The 14,653-nt window shown below is 41.5% G+C and overlaps 1 protein-coding gene across 10 annotated transcripts in view; it reads right to left on the bottom strand.

The window, feature by feature from the left end:
* Positions 1-14,653, bottom strand: part of LOC137480549 (6-phosphofructo-2-kinase/fructose-2,6-bisphosphatase 4) — a 48,833-nt gene that overhangs the window by 19,126 nt on the left and 15,054 nt on the right. For 4 of the 10 annotated variants that reach the window (XM_068201650.1, XM_068201648.1, XM_068201649.1 and 1 more), the window contains exons 1-4: positions 14,003-14,160; positions 6,660-6,776; positions 2,982-3,078; positions 582-648 (exon numbers count right to left, since the gene is read on the bottom strand). In XM_068201650.1, coding sequence (XP_068057751.1) covers positions 582-648; positions 2,982-3,078; positions 6,660-6,776; positions 14,003-14,108 — 387 coding nt within the window. In that variant the 5' untranslated portion in view covers positions 14,109-14,160. Of the gene's footprint in view, positions 1-581; positions 649-2,981; positions 3,079-6,659; positions 6,777-7,529; positions 7,564-14,002; positions 14,161-14,653 lie in introns of those variants that run through there. The other 6 variants (XM_068201655.1, XM_068201657.1, XM_068201652.1 and 3 more) reach the window with 4 other exon arrangements.

Genomic DNA, 14,653 nt, shown 5'->3' with positions numbered 1-14,653 from the left:
TTAATAAAAACCCCAGAGTTGTGTCAGTAGTCTTGAGACACAAATTTTAAAAATTAGTCTCAACACACAAAGTCAATAGTCGAGGAACTGATGTTTTGCATCCTATTATTAAATATTCAGGTATGCAGCAACTAATAATAAGTTTCTCCTGGTCTCAGACATTTCTCATGCCAGTAACAAGTGCCAAGAAATACAGAGGATACTTTTTGTTCAGTAAATCTTTACCTTCCACTTGGAACACTGAACTATCAAATAGACATGTAAGCAAAATGGCAGATGTGTTTAACGGTACATTGTGGAGCACTGTCCTATAGTGATGTGGAGAGAAGGTGGACATTTTTATTGATGTTATCCTCTTCTCAGCTAACCCTTCAAATCAAAGCTAGCTGCTCAATATGGCATCATCACCCTGAAATTCAGCACTCACTTCACTGCAGCGGCAAGGCAGCTCTAACTGCCAAAGAAAAGAAATCTGGTATAGAGGACAGCTGCTGTTATCACTCAGGCTGTGTATAATCCAGCAGACACACAGTGTTTAGTGCAGGGGCATCTCAAGAAGGTGTCTTCAACAAGAAACTTACAGCCACGTGCCCGTTCTCTTCGCTGAGGTACTGCCGGACGTCGTTCAGCGCTGCTAAGGCACACTGTCTTCAGAAGGAAAGAATCACAGTCAAATGCTAGATAAAGGCATTCTGTTAATGCACTTGGGAGCAAAGGGCCCTGAAAATGATAAGATAATTTATCTCAAAAACACAGACCTCCCTCCAAACATGGGAAAAAGCCAACAAAGGTCAGCCAAGCTACACTAAGGAAATGTAGTCATGTCACCTTGCTCCTCTGTGTCACTGACACAGTCACACATGTCCACAGAACACCATCAACTTTGCTGACCAGGATACACTTCCACTGATCTAAAATAACATCACTGAAACATCCCTGCAGCTGCATGCTTTTCCCAATTAGCTATTCATACATAATGGCTTCTTAATTTGATTTGCAAAATAATAAACAAAGTGAACCAACTTAAGGCCTTTATCTTGTGGCACTAAGTTGAAGTGAGGAGAACTGTTTTTCAGTAATCTACTTACTCCCTTTTGAGCTATTGAAAACTGCTTATGAAAAAAAAAAAAAAAACAAACCTTAAAGCAGAGAGCAAAACAAAGGTAGCACCAAGTATTAGGGACTGAGGTGAAGTATCATCCCACTGCAGTCACCAACCCCGTGTAAATAGTACTGGAGACAGATGAGGACACAAACACCAAAAATCCCCACCCTGACATACTTTACACTTGTGTTAAATCCGGACAAGAATACATGAATATGCAACTTTCCTATGCCCCCAGCATTAGCATTATCTTCCAACTCCATTATGATTCCTAACACATCAGTAATGCTGGAGGGCAACATTGTACACGATTTACTTGTTAGCAGAACAAAGCCCCATTTATTCCCAGTAAGTACAGCCTCTCTGCAGTACCAACATAAAAGCCTGCCCATTTCAACAGCCCTTCACTACATTACTCCTGAATTTTGACTTCCAGACTGAAATTCATAACTCCTCTATTTACCATATTCTGGAAGCACAGCTTTACCTTGAAAGAGAAATGAAGGCTTCTGGATCCTGACAATATTTCCACATTAGCACAGTTAACAGATGTTAGGAGCTGAGATTCATCACCCAGGTCTTCAGTGAATAAATACAAACCCTCTTTACTCATTGCTAACCAGGCAGATTATCTCACACAGCCCATTTCATGCTACATCCCTCACCACTTAGCCTAATAGGTAGCACAGAGGCACATTAAAAGGTCTGGCTCTACCTGTAAGCAAAAGGTAGTGGCTTGCAAGGCTAATGCACCTCATAAACTCCTCTTTATCCCCAAGAATTCCTTTGGTTTTAGCAACACTCAATGCTGCTGAGAGGGGAAAAAGGGAAGAGAGAGGGGGGACAAGGCAAGGGACAGCCACAAATGCAAGTCCAGGTATTTTTGATGTCTGAAGCTGAATTAAGAATAAGACAGTCCATACTTTAAGTAGCCTAAATAAATATGATTTCCATCCACCTCAAATTTCTCATTTCCTTCTCATTTCACACTGCATGCTCTAAGTGCTTTCCTGAACCCACTAAAAAGTACAGTGACTGTCCAAGAAAATCAAAGGGCCTTGTTGTTTGATCTCCTCCAGGAAAGAAGCAGATCCCTCTTGCTCTGACCTTTCTCCTCATCCACCCTTTCTTCTCAAGGTCTGTCCCTACATTAAAGCACAGCTTCTTTCCAGGCAAGAGCAGGGACTCAACTGCTTCATCTGGACACAGAACTCTGGTTCTCTCCTTGCTTTGCACAGCATTAGCAAAACATGGCAATTTTTGAGGCTGTGCATTGATGGACTGAATGAGGCACCTGCATGGTGGCCAAACCCACAATTTCAGGGAGAAAATTATCACATTTGATTCTCACTCATTTAAACAGATAATGATGAATACATTTTAAGTGCTCCAGATGAACAATTTCATTATACAAATCAAGAAGAAAAGCAGTTATGTGGGTTTTTTCCTTTATGAAGCAAACAAAAGCTCTAAAATGGGATTTTAGGAATTATGCAGCAGAACAAGTCACATTTATTAGCTGGTACTTCACAAGAAGGTAGAAAAAGTTATAACTATCTGTTAAAATAGTTTTTGAGTGAAAATATCCTGAGTATCTACAGGAGTAACAGTAGTCACATCCTAATTAAAAGGAATCAAGAAGGACTTCTCTCTATTTCTGATGCTTGAGATGAAACAATCAAGAAAAAAAGACCCCCACATTTTCATCAGCCTAAAGAAATCACTATTCCACCTTCTCTAGAATGTCTTTTCCTGCAGTGTCCCTAAGGGTCTTGATCATACAAAAATGCAACTTCAGGCAATCTTGAAGAGCAAATTACACAAGATATCTTTTTAATATGATTAGCATGGTGTACCAAGCACAATCAAAACTTACTTCCTGATTTTCAAGCCTTCTTCATTGTCAGGCAGGAAGAATTCAAAGGATTTATACTTTTTCACCAAATCTCGACGATACTGACCAACATTAAATTCTGCCAAGAGAAACCAGCATTAGCAAGAGCCAACAACAGGCACATGAAAAGGACAAAAGTTATGACAACTTTGAAACCAAACTTCCTGCAAAGATAAAATAACTTAGCCCGTAAGAAGTCAATCTATCATACTTCTTTTTGTGTTTTGTGAGGTTTAATATAGCAAGACAGCAATAAATATTAGAAATAGCTAAAGAACATTTGGGCTGTAGTCACTCTACTTCAGTGGCCACACTGTAGTGCCTTTGTCTGCCAGTTTGCCTGGACAACAAAAAGAAATTCTTTTCCTCCTTTTCAGAAGTAACTCAAAGTCTATAAAGGACTAGTAATGATTTTTGGTATTAATAATAATTTATTATCATCATTAGCTTTTTCTTCTATGTATATGTACAGTGAAACAGTATTCAGATAGCACCTCCCAAAACTTACAACTCTTACTTAAGCACAAGGCAGAGCTCTAAATAGAACTAAACAATCTTACTTTAAATAAGCAAAACTTAAAATTCCAGTAGTGAAAACATTTTTTCAGAACCCTGCTCTAATACTTCTATTCTCTAAGGATTAGTATTTCACAACCCTTGCTCCACTTACTGGGGAAAAAAAAAAAAGATAAATTGCTAAAAAAAAAAAATATTAAAAATGATCCTTAGTATGAAACAACGTCACTGTGATCTCATCTCAGTGAACAAAAACACCTACCCCTTATCTGGACAAAGGTGCAAAAGGTCCATGGCCAAACACAATATCAGGTATGGGATTAGGGCAAGACAGTTCTGCTTTGCCTCAGAGCAGAATGACACTGAACCCTAATTAATTTCATTCAATGGCTGTGAAAGTAGGCCTCTGAAATGAAATTAATGTTTAAGTTGTTTCAGACCTACAGGTTTTTTCTGTTGAACTGCAAAGCTTTTGGTTTTACTTTTTTCAACATCAAACCACACTGAAGTATTCTGTTTGAGATGCTGCCAAGGTACAACTCTAGCTGCCAGACTTCATTTCTGGAAAGGGGAAAAGAAGCAGTAGACACAATTATAAAGTTGTAGTTAAGAAAGAAGATACAGAATAAAAGAGCTCATGAACCAGCTGCTGTATACAGATTGCTGTTAGGATTGGAGGCAGAGGATAAAGATATAGAAATTATTTTCTTCCCCCAAAAGTCAAGTTTTGTTTGAGCTCAGCAGTGTTGATGGAATTCATCATGACATGGATTACAGAACAATCCAGGTGATTCTGTGATGGTTTTAATAAGCACTGGCCACAGTGGTACATGAAAAGGTGGCTCCTTGCAAAACAAATGGAAGGTGCAAGAAGTTCAGATGGCCAGTGTTGTCAGACAAAAGCACATTAACAATCAAAAATAATGAATTTCATGAGAAGGAATAGTTACTGCCAGAGGGCCATGCATAGCAGAGGAAAAAGTGTTATCTAGTGGGACAATCTCCAGCCTTTATTCTTGGCAGCCACGACTATGGAAAAATTTCCCAAAGCTCACTGGTATCACAACCACAACTATTTAAAAAAGCTTCCAAGGCTTAGTATCTCAAAACCACATTGCAACACAATTCTATTCAGACATCTAATTGACCTCATTTCCTTCAAAAAGCACAGACAAAAGTCCCCTGTACTTTTAACCATTTCATACTCTATACAAGTGAGGATTTTGGAAGGAAGAAAACACAAAAATGATGACTGATTTAACCATCACCAAAAGCCTGGGCTATTTACCTCCACCTTCTGTTCTTGAACTCTCCAGCTTGCTTAATGTTACATGAAAAGATGGCATTTATCTTTTCTCTGGTTTACATAACCTCATAATTTGAACCATCTGTCTCAGAGAACAAGAACTCCTGCTAAATTAAGCCCACACTAATTTTAAGACATTAAGAGCCAAAGGGGAGCAGATGTTAGGGCTACTTGATACTGATCCTGTATCAGTTCAGTCCCATGAAGTGGAAGAATTAGGGAAAATGTCATCTATTCCCTCAACCAGGCAGTGAAATGTTTTACATGGACTTCAGTAAAAGTGCATCACTGAAGACACAAACAGAAAGGCTCTGTGGTTTTCTAAGAAAATCTCAGTCACCCTTTCTAACAAAGACAAACAATACTCAGCAACCAAGGCTAGAAAGTCATATGGCAACTTTGTTGCATGTTTTTGTAAAATCGAGCAGCAGTGCTCTACCTGTTTTTCATCAAGCACAAGTGTGTGTGTTTTCTGATGTGCTGCTCACAGTAGCCCACAGAATTTTTCCTACCAGCTGAGCCAAATTCCACCTACAGTAAAATTAGTATTTGGGATACGTTCAACCAAGCATGAGCCAGATGTGGATAATGTCTTTCTTGGTGTCCAATACTGGACTCCTGCTTTTCAAAGATCACACAGTGAAGCACTCAAACTCAATGACATTTATACATAACATATCTCATAAATTTAAGTTACATGTGTATCTAACATACAAACATTTCGTCACCTTAGATAAAGGCTAAACTACTTGGACTGTTATTCCATTTCAGTCTAATGGATAAAACTGAACTCTGAACTAGCTGATACTGGTCATCAGAAGGGTTAAACCATGTGAAAACAGTCAGAATCAAGTGATAATTTAAATCCTGTAAACTCTCAAACAATATAATATATCCCCCATAATGTCTCTTCTAAATAAAGCATATTATACAAGTTCCTAAAAACTTAAGAAAACACCCACACAAAAAGCTTTACCCTAGAATCAAAAGGCAGTTTATATATAGGCCAGAATTTTTCATCTTGACTTCTTAGAATGACTAGGAAATACATCTCTGAACAGCCAGCCAAAACTCCACACTTTAGTATGACCTCGTATGTTTAATGTCATTTAAATTAATTAATAGGCATAGAGCTACTATTACTGCACTGGACACAGAATCACAGCACACCAAATGTGTCTTGCTCTTCTACAGAGAGAGAGAGGAGAAGGAAGGGGAGGTGGCTGCTCAGAACCTCCAATGCTGTTTACTGGGCCCACAAGATACCACAGGAGCCCAGACAGGTCCTTGGCACAGCCAATCTGAGCCATTTCCTGCTCGAAACACACAGAAATCTTTAAAGATTGATAACAAGTGGCAACTGCCTGCCTCAGTCTTTGGCTCTTAGTATTTAGACAAAGAACTGCAAGTCATTCCACAAACATAAAGAAGTAAAGAACTGCAAGTAGCACAAAGTTCACAGAGAAAAAAAGATGGAGAAGTCAGGAGTTTAACCCAGAAGTACCGACTGCTCAGCTGCTTGTAAACAGCATTCCTTTTCACCCACGTGAAGAAAGGAGAAGGAAAACAAGGAAAAAATAAATTAAAAAGGGCAGTGTTTCACAATAAGGGGAAAAGGTTGATTTAGGCAGAACAAGAAGGTAAAGGGACAGTCAACATAGTTTGATTAATTAACACATAAACAGCAACATGGCCATGTATGTTATTGCTTAAAATTACATTAACAAAGCAGGAGGATTTTAAGTAGTCAGACTTGGCAACAAATTTACTGGAAATCATGTTTATAAACCACCTGAGGTTGTGCCCTGTCCTGATGCAAACAACAGTAAACCCATCACCTTTCGTAGGCACTCCAATCCAATTTAAGTAGCGTGTCAGCTTCTTGGAGATGTAGGTTTTTCCTCTTGCTGGGAGACCCACCATGACAATCAGAGTAGGGCAATTGGTCATACATACTGCAAGAGAAACGGGAAACCTGCATTTACCAACAGCATTCCCACACAGCACAGGCTGCCGCTGCAGAGGAAAACCCTCTCTGCGAGCTCCCCAAGCAGCTCAGGCACTGTGGGGAACCATTTGGGGGTTCCACAGCAGGACAGGGAGCCTGACCACCCCTCTTATGCTGAATTTTGGAAGGGTGAGTCAGTGGTAGTGCAATGATGGACATGTGAGGTGTAAACAGGCAGAAAAGAAGAAACCTGTGTATTTGCACACAGTAACAATACCAAAATAAAGGCAACTGACATCTTATGCCCCTGTGTACCTCAGTTTAGTGCTTGCATTGAAAGGAAACAGCAAGGTGTACAGTTTTAAAATAATTTTTATATTTTTAAGACAAGACCTAAACATTGTTCAACCTTTTTTTGATTTTGAGCAAAACAAGCATGACAAACACATCTTAATACATTATATTAAGACATGCTACTCACTACTGATTATTTCTCCTTTAAGTATAATTAACACTAAAATCTCTCTTGAGCAGAGCTCATTTTGGCTATTACTAAGAATAAGACAAGTATTCTACACAATCAAGTATGGTAATCTGATATAGATATATATACACACTCAAAGCCAGAGCATTTAATTTCAAAAAAAAACTCAACACTGTAGGAGGCTGAAAGAATTGCATGTATAATCTGAACACTTTGAGGCATTTCCTTTCAAATCACAAGTTTTTGAAGATTTTAACAGCACAAAACTAAGGATACCTTGCATTAATCTATCACAGCTACAAGGAACTGCCTAAAAAGAAAGATATTAAAGTGATGCAGATACCACCAAACTCCCTCCACCTTCTATTTTTAAGGGAATTCATTTCTATACCATCCACATGTGTATCAATTTCCTCAGTGCCTTAACAGAGGAGACATCAATTCACTCCAAAAGACCGAATCCCAGTGATTAGCTTTAAGGCATAACTGAACTATTGTACAAAGGGCTGTGATTGCTCAAAATTCCCAAACTGCCATCCCACAAAGTCACCTGCATAAATCTGGTGCAGACAGTTCACATAACTGATCAAAAAAAAAAAAAAAAGAAGCCGATTAGCAAAGGCAGATGTGCTGTTTTAAAATGCACATTGAAAGACACAAAACAAAAAAAACATTAAAAATACACCACTTATCATGAGGGAGAGGAGGTGAAATGGCACCCAACCTCAAATCCATGAAACAGTCAACTACTCCCTGTAATGACAGCTACAGGGAACAAAATGCAAAGCAAAACAGATCCATCCAAACATGACCAAGTCTCAGGAAGGATGCTGATAAAAGCCCTCAGAGTAAGTTCCTCTGTGCAGAAGCCTATAAGCAAGGAAGGTAATAATTTCTTTTCCTCTTTGTCATAAGTTCAGGCTGTGAACTCCCTCTCCAAGAGGGTGAAGGAAGTCTCTAGGGAAACTACAAAGTCTGTGGAGTGCCAAGAGCACAGTGCTTATTAAGCTTAACAGCCTTGCTTCCAGCTTTAAGGACATAAAATAAAACACTGAGACCAGAGAAACCCCTGGGCCCCAAGACATTTTAAGAGAAGACATTTTTCTTCAAAGCCTCTTCAAAAGGTCCTTCAACTGAAATACCCAGCTCAAGTTTTGAACAATTTTTCAGTACAAGCAGTGAAGTGAGAGCTGTAAAAGACAAACCAGGAACTGTACAGAAAGGCTCTGTACACAGCCCCAACTCTTCCTGCTCTGCAAGGAACTGTGCTGTAACTAACAGGCTTTTCTACCCATTCCAAGTAGAATTTGCCAATTTGCCAACTTTTTATTCTTAGAGCACTTTTTTTTTTTCTTTTTCTGATGCTGGGGTCAGCCATACAAATTTCACCTTCTCTTCTGGTAATGCAACAATAAACCTGTACAGGAGCGAAACTGAAATCTGGGAAGCTTCCATGAAGAGACCTGCAAATCACTTAAATTAAATGTCTGCTTCACAGATTATATCAACAGCTAAATTTCTAAATTAAGTCCTACTGCCTGCATGGTTTTCTAACCAAGCAGCAAACTAAATCAACACAACTACAACATGAACAAGGGACATTCAGTGTGCCAGTCTGCTCCCACCTGCATTTTTACATATATTTCCTCAAAGAAAGTACAAAACCAGCAAAGCTGCCTTTGTTAGAACCCCATGTGTCCAGTTTAACAGGCACATCTCACTCGTTATTCCATTCACTCTGGTGAATAACCACAGAGCAGAAACCAAGAGAAGTATCCCAATCAAACAAGTGGCAATCCTACTCTCGTTCGGTGCCAGGCTGACCAAGAGTGCTTTTTCTCTATAGACAGATGCCCCTGTCTTTGTAAGGAGGAACACCACTGATGCCAATGATCCCAAATCTGCTTTTACAAAATGCCACAGCCCTGTAAGCAACACTACACAGGACATGATGCTACAGGAATGTGCCATCCCTCAGTGCTTGTCTTTAACAAGAGGGTGGCAGTTCATAGTCTAAAATTCAGGGCACTAAAAAAGTGTTTGGTGTTCTGGATTAGATGGCCACCAATGGCTGCAGCCATTATAGCACCTGCACAGGTGGCACTTAGTGACAAACACACCTGTGCACTGACAAGTAGAAGCCAGAGCCACCTGTGCTGGCCCAAGCAGCCCATTCACAGCTAAGTGGCAAGACTAAAAATAAAAGCACACAAAGCAGCTATTTCACTTCTTCTGTATCTCAGTGTAGCATTCTCAACACACAAAGACTCAGCACAGCAGACTTTATTTCCTCCCTTATGATCATGTGTAATTAACAAGGCTGAATTTTGTTCATTACCTGAATAAAACACTTAAGACCAGAACAGAATGCCAAGTTCTGAGGATGTATCAAATACTCCAAAGAAATGAATCACCTTTCACTTTATCTAAACCACAGCTTTCTCAACAGAATATTGCCAACACTTACTGCAAGCAGGGAGAAACAGTCATTCCCATGGAGGTATTTTCAACATCAGTGTCTCATGGCTTACATTTTCCCTTGAAGAAATGTAAGCAAGTTTGACATGAGGAAGTAGGCTGAAAAAATAGCCAAACATACCAGCAGTTACATATACGTAATTCCTGGGTTCGCAGCGGCACAGTGTTCAACCCCCCCCCCTTTTCACAGCACCTCACCATCACTCCATTTATATAAAAAAAACTTCAGTGTGAGCTACAGGTGTGTGAGTTAAAGCCAAGGCAGACTCCTAAGGGCAGCTTTCTCTCCACATCTTACCACTGGATTATCTGGTTTATCTTCAGAAATATCTCTACACGGTCTAGTCTCTAGAAAACAATCTCATTTTTCACTGCTGCTTCGCATATGTAACTCCTAAGGGTTTCTGACAGCCCCAACCTGTAGATGTGCCATCAACACTTGTTTTGTTAAGAGGAACACAAGCACTAAGAACAGTAAAACAAAACTTACAGCTTACATCATTTGCTAAAGATGCTCTAAGACTTTAGTCAGTTTTTTCTTTAAAACAGATGCTTGTTATATATGCATTTAAGAGTGCATGTTTATAAACAGCATCGCCAAAGAGAAGGAACACAGAAAAAAACACACCCAAAATACCAATCAGTGAGGGAAAATGGCCAAATGATGAAATGCTGCAACTGAAGCAAAGTCATTATCCCAGTTTAATATTTCTTAAACATTAGAACAACATAGCAAGCTGCAGCTCAAGAGTAAAATTATGACTGCCTACCCTTCTAAAGTTTAAGACTTAACTGTCAAGGAAAAAGAAATTACATGTTTATTTCTTGCCTCTTAGACTCTGTTGTGAAATAATGCAAATGCAAAAGAAGGTTGTGAAACCAAACTGGGACACAGAACAATCTAGATGAGCTGTGCTGCAATTCATCAGCCTTTAAAACTCTTTTGGATCTTGTGAAATCCGAGTCAAGAGTTGATATTTTCCAGGTTCACTTACTACCAAACAAATTATCAGCTGTCCTTTCCTTTGACCCAGAATTAGATTTTGTTTTTTCCTTATATGTGTTAAGGACAGATGTTTTTTCTATCAAGCTGTTACTGTTAGAGATTTGAAGTTTACAAAGTGTTCTTGCAGTTTCTATGGCCTTCAGTTCAAGGCCTGTTCCCCAAAAATCCTGTACTATTTAGAGGCTCATACACGTATCTCTGACTTTAAGCCAACATAACCACCCTTCCAAATAAGGTTTGCCCTACATGTTTTACCCATCACTTATCCAAGTTAACCATTGTTAATCTATCATATCCTTTTGATTAATAATGACAACCAGTCTCTCTTCTTTGCATCCCACAGGGATGAGTTCCCCATGCTGCTGTTCTTCCTGAAAAGCATCTGCTCCTAGACCTGAGGAAGTCTATTATCTTCTAATTTGTATCTCCTCTTTCTGTCCAAACCACCAGTTTTTATCATCACCTTTGTCCAAGGGATTCAGAATTCATATTTGTCCCCTGGCCAGCCTTGTGCCACCAGCTGCTCCCAGCCACTCTGTCATTCACTTCCTCAGGGTCACCTTTTGCTTCCTACAGCTTTGATGCCAACAGCAGCGATCCCATCTCACATCCTGCTCCTCAGGCACCATCCTCACCTCATTTGCTCTCCTGTTTTCAGTTCCTAGGATTAGGAGCATAAACACACACGAGCAGCATGTGCTCAAAGGGTAGAGCTCTTTAGAGCAGAGATAATAATTTGATACTTTTTTTTTGGATGTACATTTCTACTGCTGTATCATCAGCAAATTACAATTATTAGACTGACCAAATTTCAGCAGCTGTAGGGAAACAAAGCATTTAACTGTACTGGGGGAGGAATGTTTAACCACAGGAAGTTCACTATTTATCTCTCACTATAAACATCCTCTGCTGGAACAACTTTCACTAGGGCCCTACTCAGCTATTTGTTTTTTATGTCCATGTTTACAGCCCTCTGCTATGATTCAGAGGTTACAGCAATCTGAACATCCAATGTCAAGAACAGCTTTAATTCAACCTATTCACACACAAAACTCTTCACAAGTGACCACAAAAGGCAAGCCACAGCTATTAATAACAATATGCACTTCCAGTGCCTTCAGGTGTGACTCTGGAAGGTCACCAGAACAGTTACCTCGGCTGCACCTGTGTCACCAGCTGTAAAAGCTACCTGCTCAGTAGGCTGCACACAGACACAACTCCTCCTCAAGGACCCTGCACCGACAGGCTGAAAGAACTCGCTCTTCAAAGCCCTGTGACAGCTAAACCCGGACACAGCTCAACAGATTTCTTCTTCCCAAGACAACAGTAGTTGCTACAACTTTTAGAAAATCACGCTAAAAACACTGCTAAGTCCTTTTGTAGACAAACCTGCTGAGACCTCAACTGGAATGTGTACAGTTCTACTCATCCACCTTCTAGAAGGACAAAGACTAAAGGTAGTGCAGATAAAGATCACCAGCACAAAGCAAAAAATACAAAAAAAAACCCACCAACCAAAGGAGACTGAAAGAGTTCATCTTGTTTAGCCAAGAAACTCAGAACACAGAGTGACTAACTTCACTTTTCCCACTGCAAAGCTACACTCGAGGACAAGAAAACCACTTCCACCTTGAGCTGGTATTTTTGGAACAGTATCATCTGACACAGTTACCTGAAGCAGCAAAGAACTGGAATTGGTGAGCCCAACACAGCCCCAAGTCACCCATCTGGGCAGTCCATCCTGAGCTGCCACAGCACAGCTACAGCACCCACAGTCACACTGCCTCACCGGAACACAGGGCAACGCAGGATGCGCGGAAATCTCAGGGAAAAGGAGTCTGCAACACCCCTGCACGGGAAAAATGATGAAGTGCTCTCAGTTTGCTGACACAAGATAGATGGTTTTATCAAGGAAAAGTAGCTTCTGCTCCTTTGCAGGCTGTTTGTAATTCTTACCTATCACAAATGACTGCGTATTTTTAATGGGTAGGGCTGCAAAAGGATTTTTCATAAAAAGGCAATCTCTTTTTCTAGCAAAAGTTTTTTTTCATTTATAAGGGGTCTTAGGCATTAAACTTACAGAGTCCTACCAAAAACCCCACAGGCATGTGAAATATTTTTTAATTTATAGTCAAGTGAAACTAAGTAATTTTGCCAAGAAGACAATGTACATCGCCAAATTACACATGACTCATATGCAATTTTGTTCTTGGGTTTGGGGGATTTTTTTGTAAAGCAGTATCTGTGTCAGAGCTATAACAGATATTACTCCGTTTGGAAAAGAGATGCCACATTAAGGCTAAAATGAAGCAGTCTTCTTAGCGTGTTTATAAAGCACTTATACACATTTTCTGACTCTCTTCCTATTTCAGCATTCATCTCAATCTACCATGGTTCAGATGCTGCAGTAATTCAGTTCCCACGGAAAGACACTCCTGCCTGCTTGCCCAGCACACAACAAGAGAGTAAGGGGGTGGTTTGGGTTTTTTTTTTGGGGGGGAGGGGGTTTGGTTTTCTCTTTTAGCAAGGGCTGGACCAAAGCATGAGCAGAGAGAGCCAAGGCTGCAGCCCATGGACTCCTGCCACACCGGCAGAGCCTCAGCTCTGTCAGCACAGCCTCTTTGCATGACAAATACAAACAATTCTACACGACAAAGCCCCTTTTGTCTGCAAAACCGCCGTGTACCGGACCTCAGTTACTTAAGTAAAGGGGGGAAATGAAAGAAAGAGGGGGAAAAAACAACCTGTGAGGCAAAGTTTGTTAATGAACTATGGTTTACAAACGCCACAGCCAAAGTCTCAGGAGGCTGATGACTTGGTTGGCTGCACCTCAAAATATGGGAAGTCATTAACGCATGGAACAGATGGGCTGATACAGCATCCGCCTTAAAGGAAAAAAAAAATACAAAGGAACACAACAACCAAAACAAGAACACTGTGACATTTTTAGGCCTCTCTCCAAGACGAATATACTGAATATAAACGCTCCCTGACACCAGAACGTCTAATAAATAAAAAACCCAAACACACCCGCAGAACACCAACAAAAGCAACCAGAAAACACATTCATTCCAGCTGAGCCTCCCTGCCTTCCGCCGGGCACAGAGCCAGCAGCTTCGGGGCTCGACCCTCCACGGGGGGCCCGACCCTCCACGGGGCCCCGCGCCCGCCGCCCCCGGCAGTGACCGGCCCGAGGCGCCGGGGCTCGGCTCCATCCCCGCGCCCCCCGAGCCCGAGGGGCGGCGGGCCCGGCCGTGCCGCTCACCGCCGCGCTGCGCGCTGTGCCCCGCGGGCAGCCCGTTGTCGTAGGGCTCCCACGTCTTCTGCAGCGGGTTCTGCGTGAGCTCCCGCGCCGCCGGAGCCGCCGCCATCCTCGGCCGCTCCCGGCTCCCACCGCAGAGGCGGCGGGCGGGGCGCGCCGGGGCCGCCCCCGGGGCAGGGCCGGCGGCGGAGGCCGCAGCCCCGCCGTGCCCCGGGCGCGGGGCAGCCCCCGGGGCCAGCGAGACCCCGCGGGAGCGGCCCGGCCCTGGCAAGGGTCGTGCTGCGAGCGGGTGACTCCGCTCCGTGCTGCTGCAGGGAACACCACGCTGCTTCTGAAAAGCCTTAAAAAAAAAAAATTTAAAAAAAAAAAAAAAACCAACCCAAAACCTAAATATAGAACGCCCAGGGAGCGTGCAGGGTGTTTTAAGTCATGCATTCAGTGAGACATTTTTCCAATTAAACTCTGTTTTGGCCTAAAGGCTAAATTAATGCAGAAAAACCTAAACAAACCATAGGTTTCCTACATCCTATTTGGCTCCCCCCCAAAAAAGCTGTTAACAAATGGCCCTGGGAAGCTGCAGTGGTTTGACTAAACACGACACCCAGCTGTCACCTTTCCACATCACCCTAATCAGCTTTACAGCTTGGGGAAACC

The sequence above is a fragment of the Anomalospiza imberbis genome, chromosome 11 (genome assembly GCF_031753505.1).
Source record: "Anomalospiza imberbis isolate Cuckoo-Finch-1a 21T00152 chromosome 11, ASM3175350v1, whole genome shotgun sequence".
NCBI classification, from domain to species: Eukaryota; Metazoa; Chordata; class Aves; order Passeriformes; family Viduidae; genus Anomalospiza; species Anomalospiza imberbis.
Note: the sequence above shows the minus strand (reverse complement) of the source record. Positions and strands in the feature narration are given on the sequence as shown.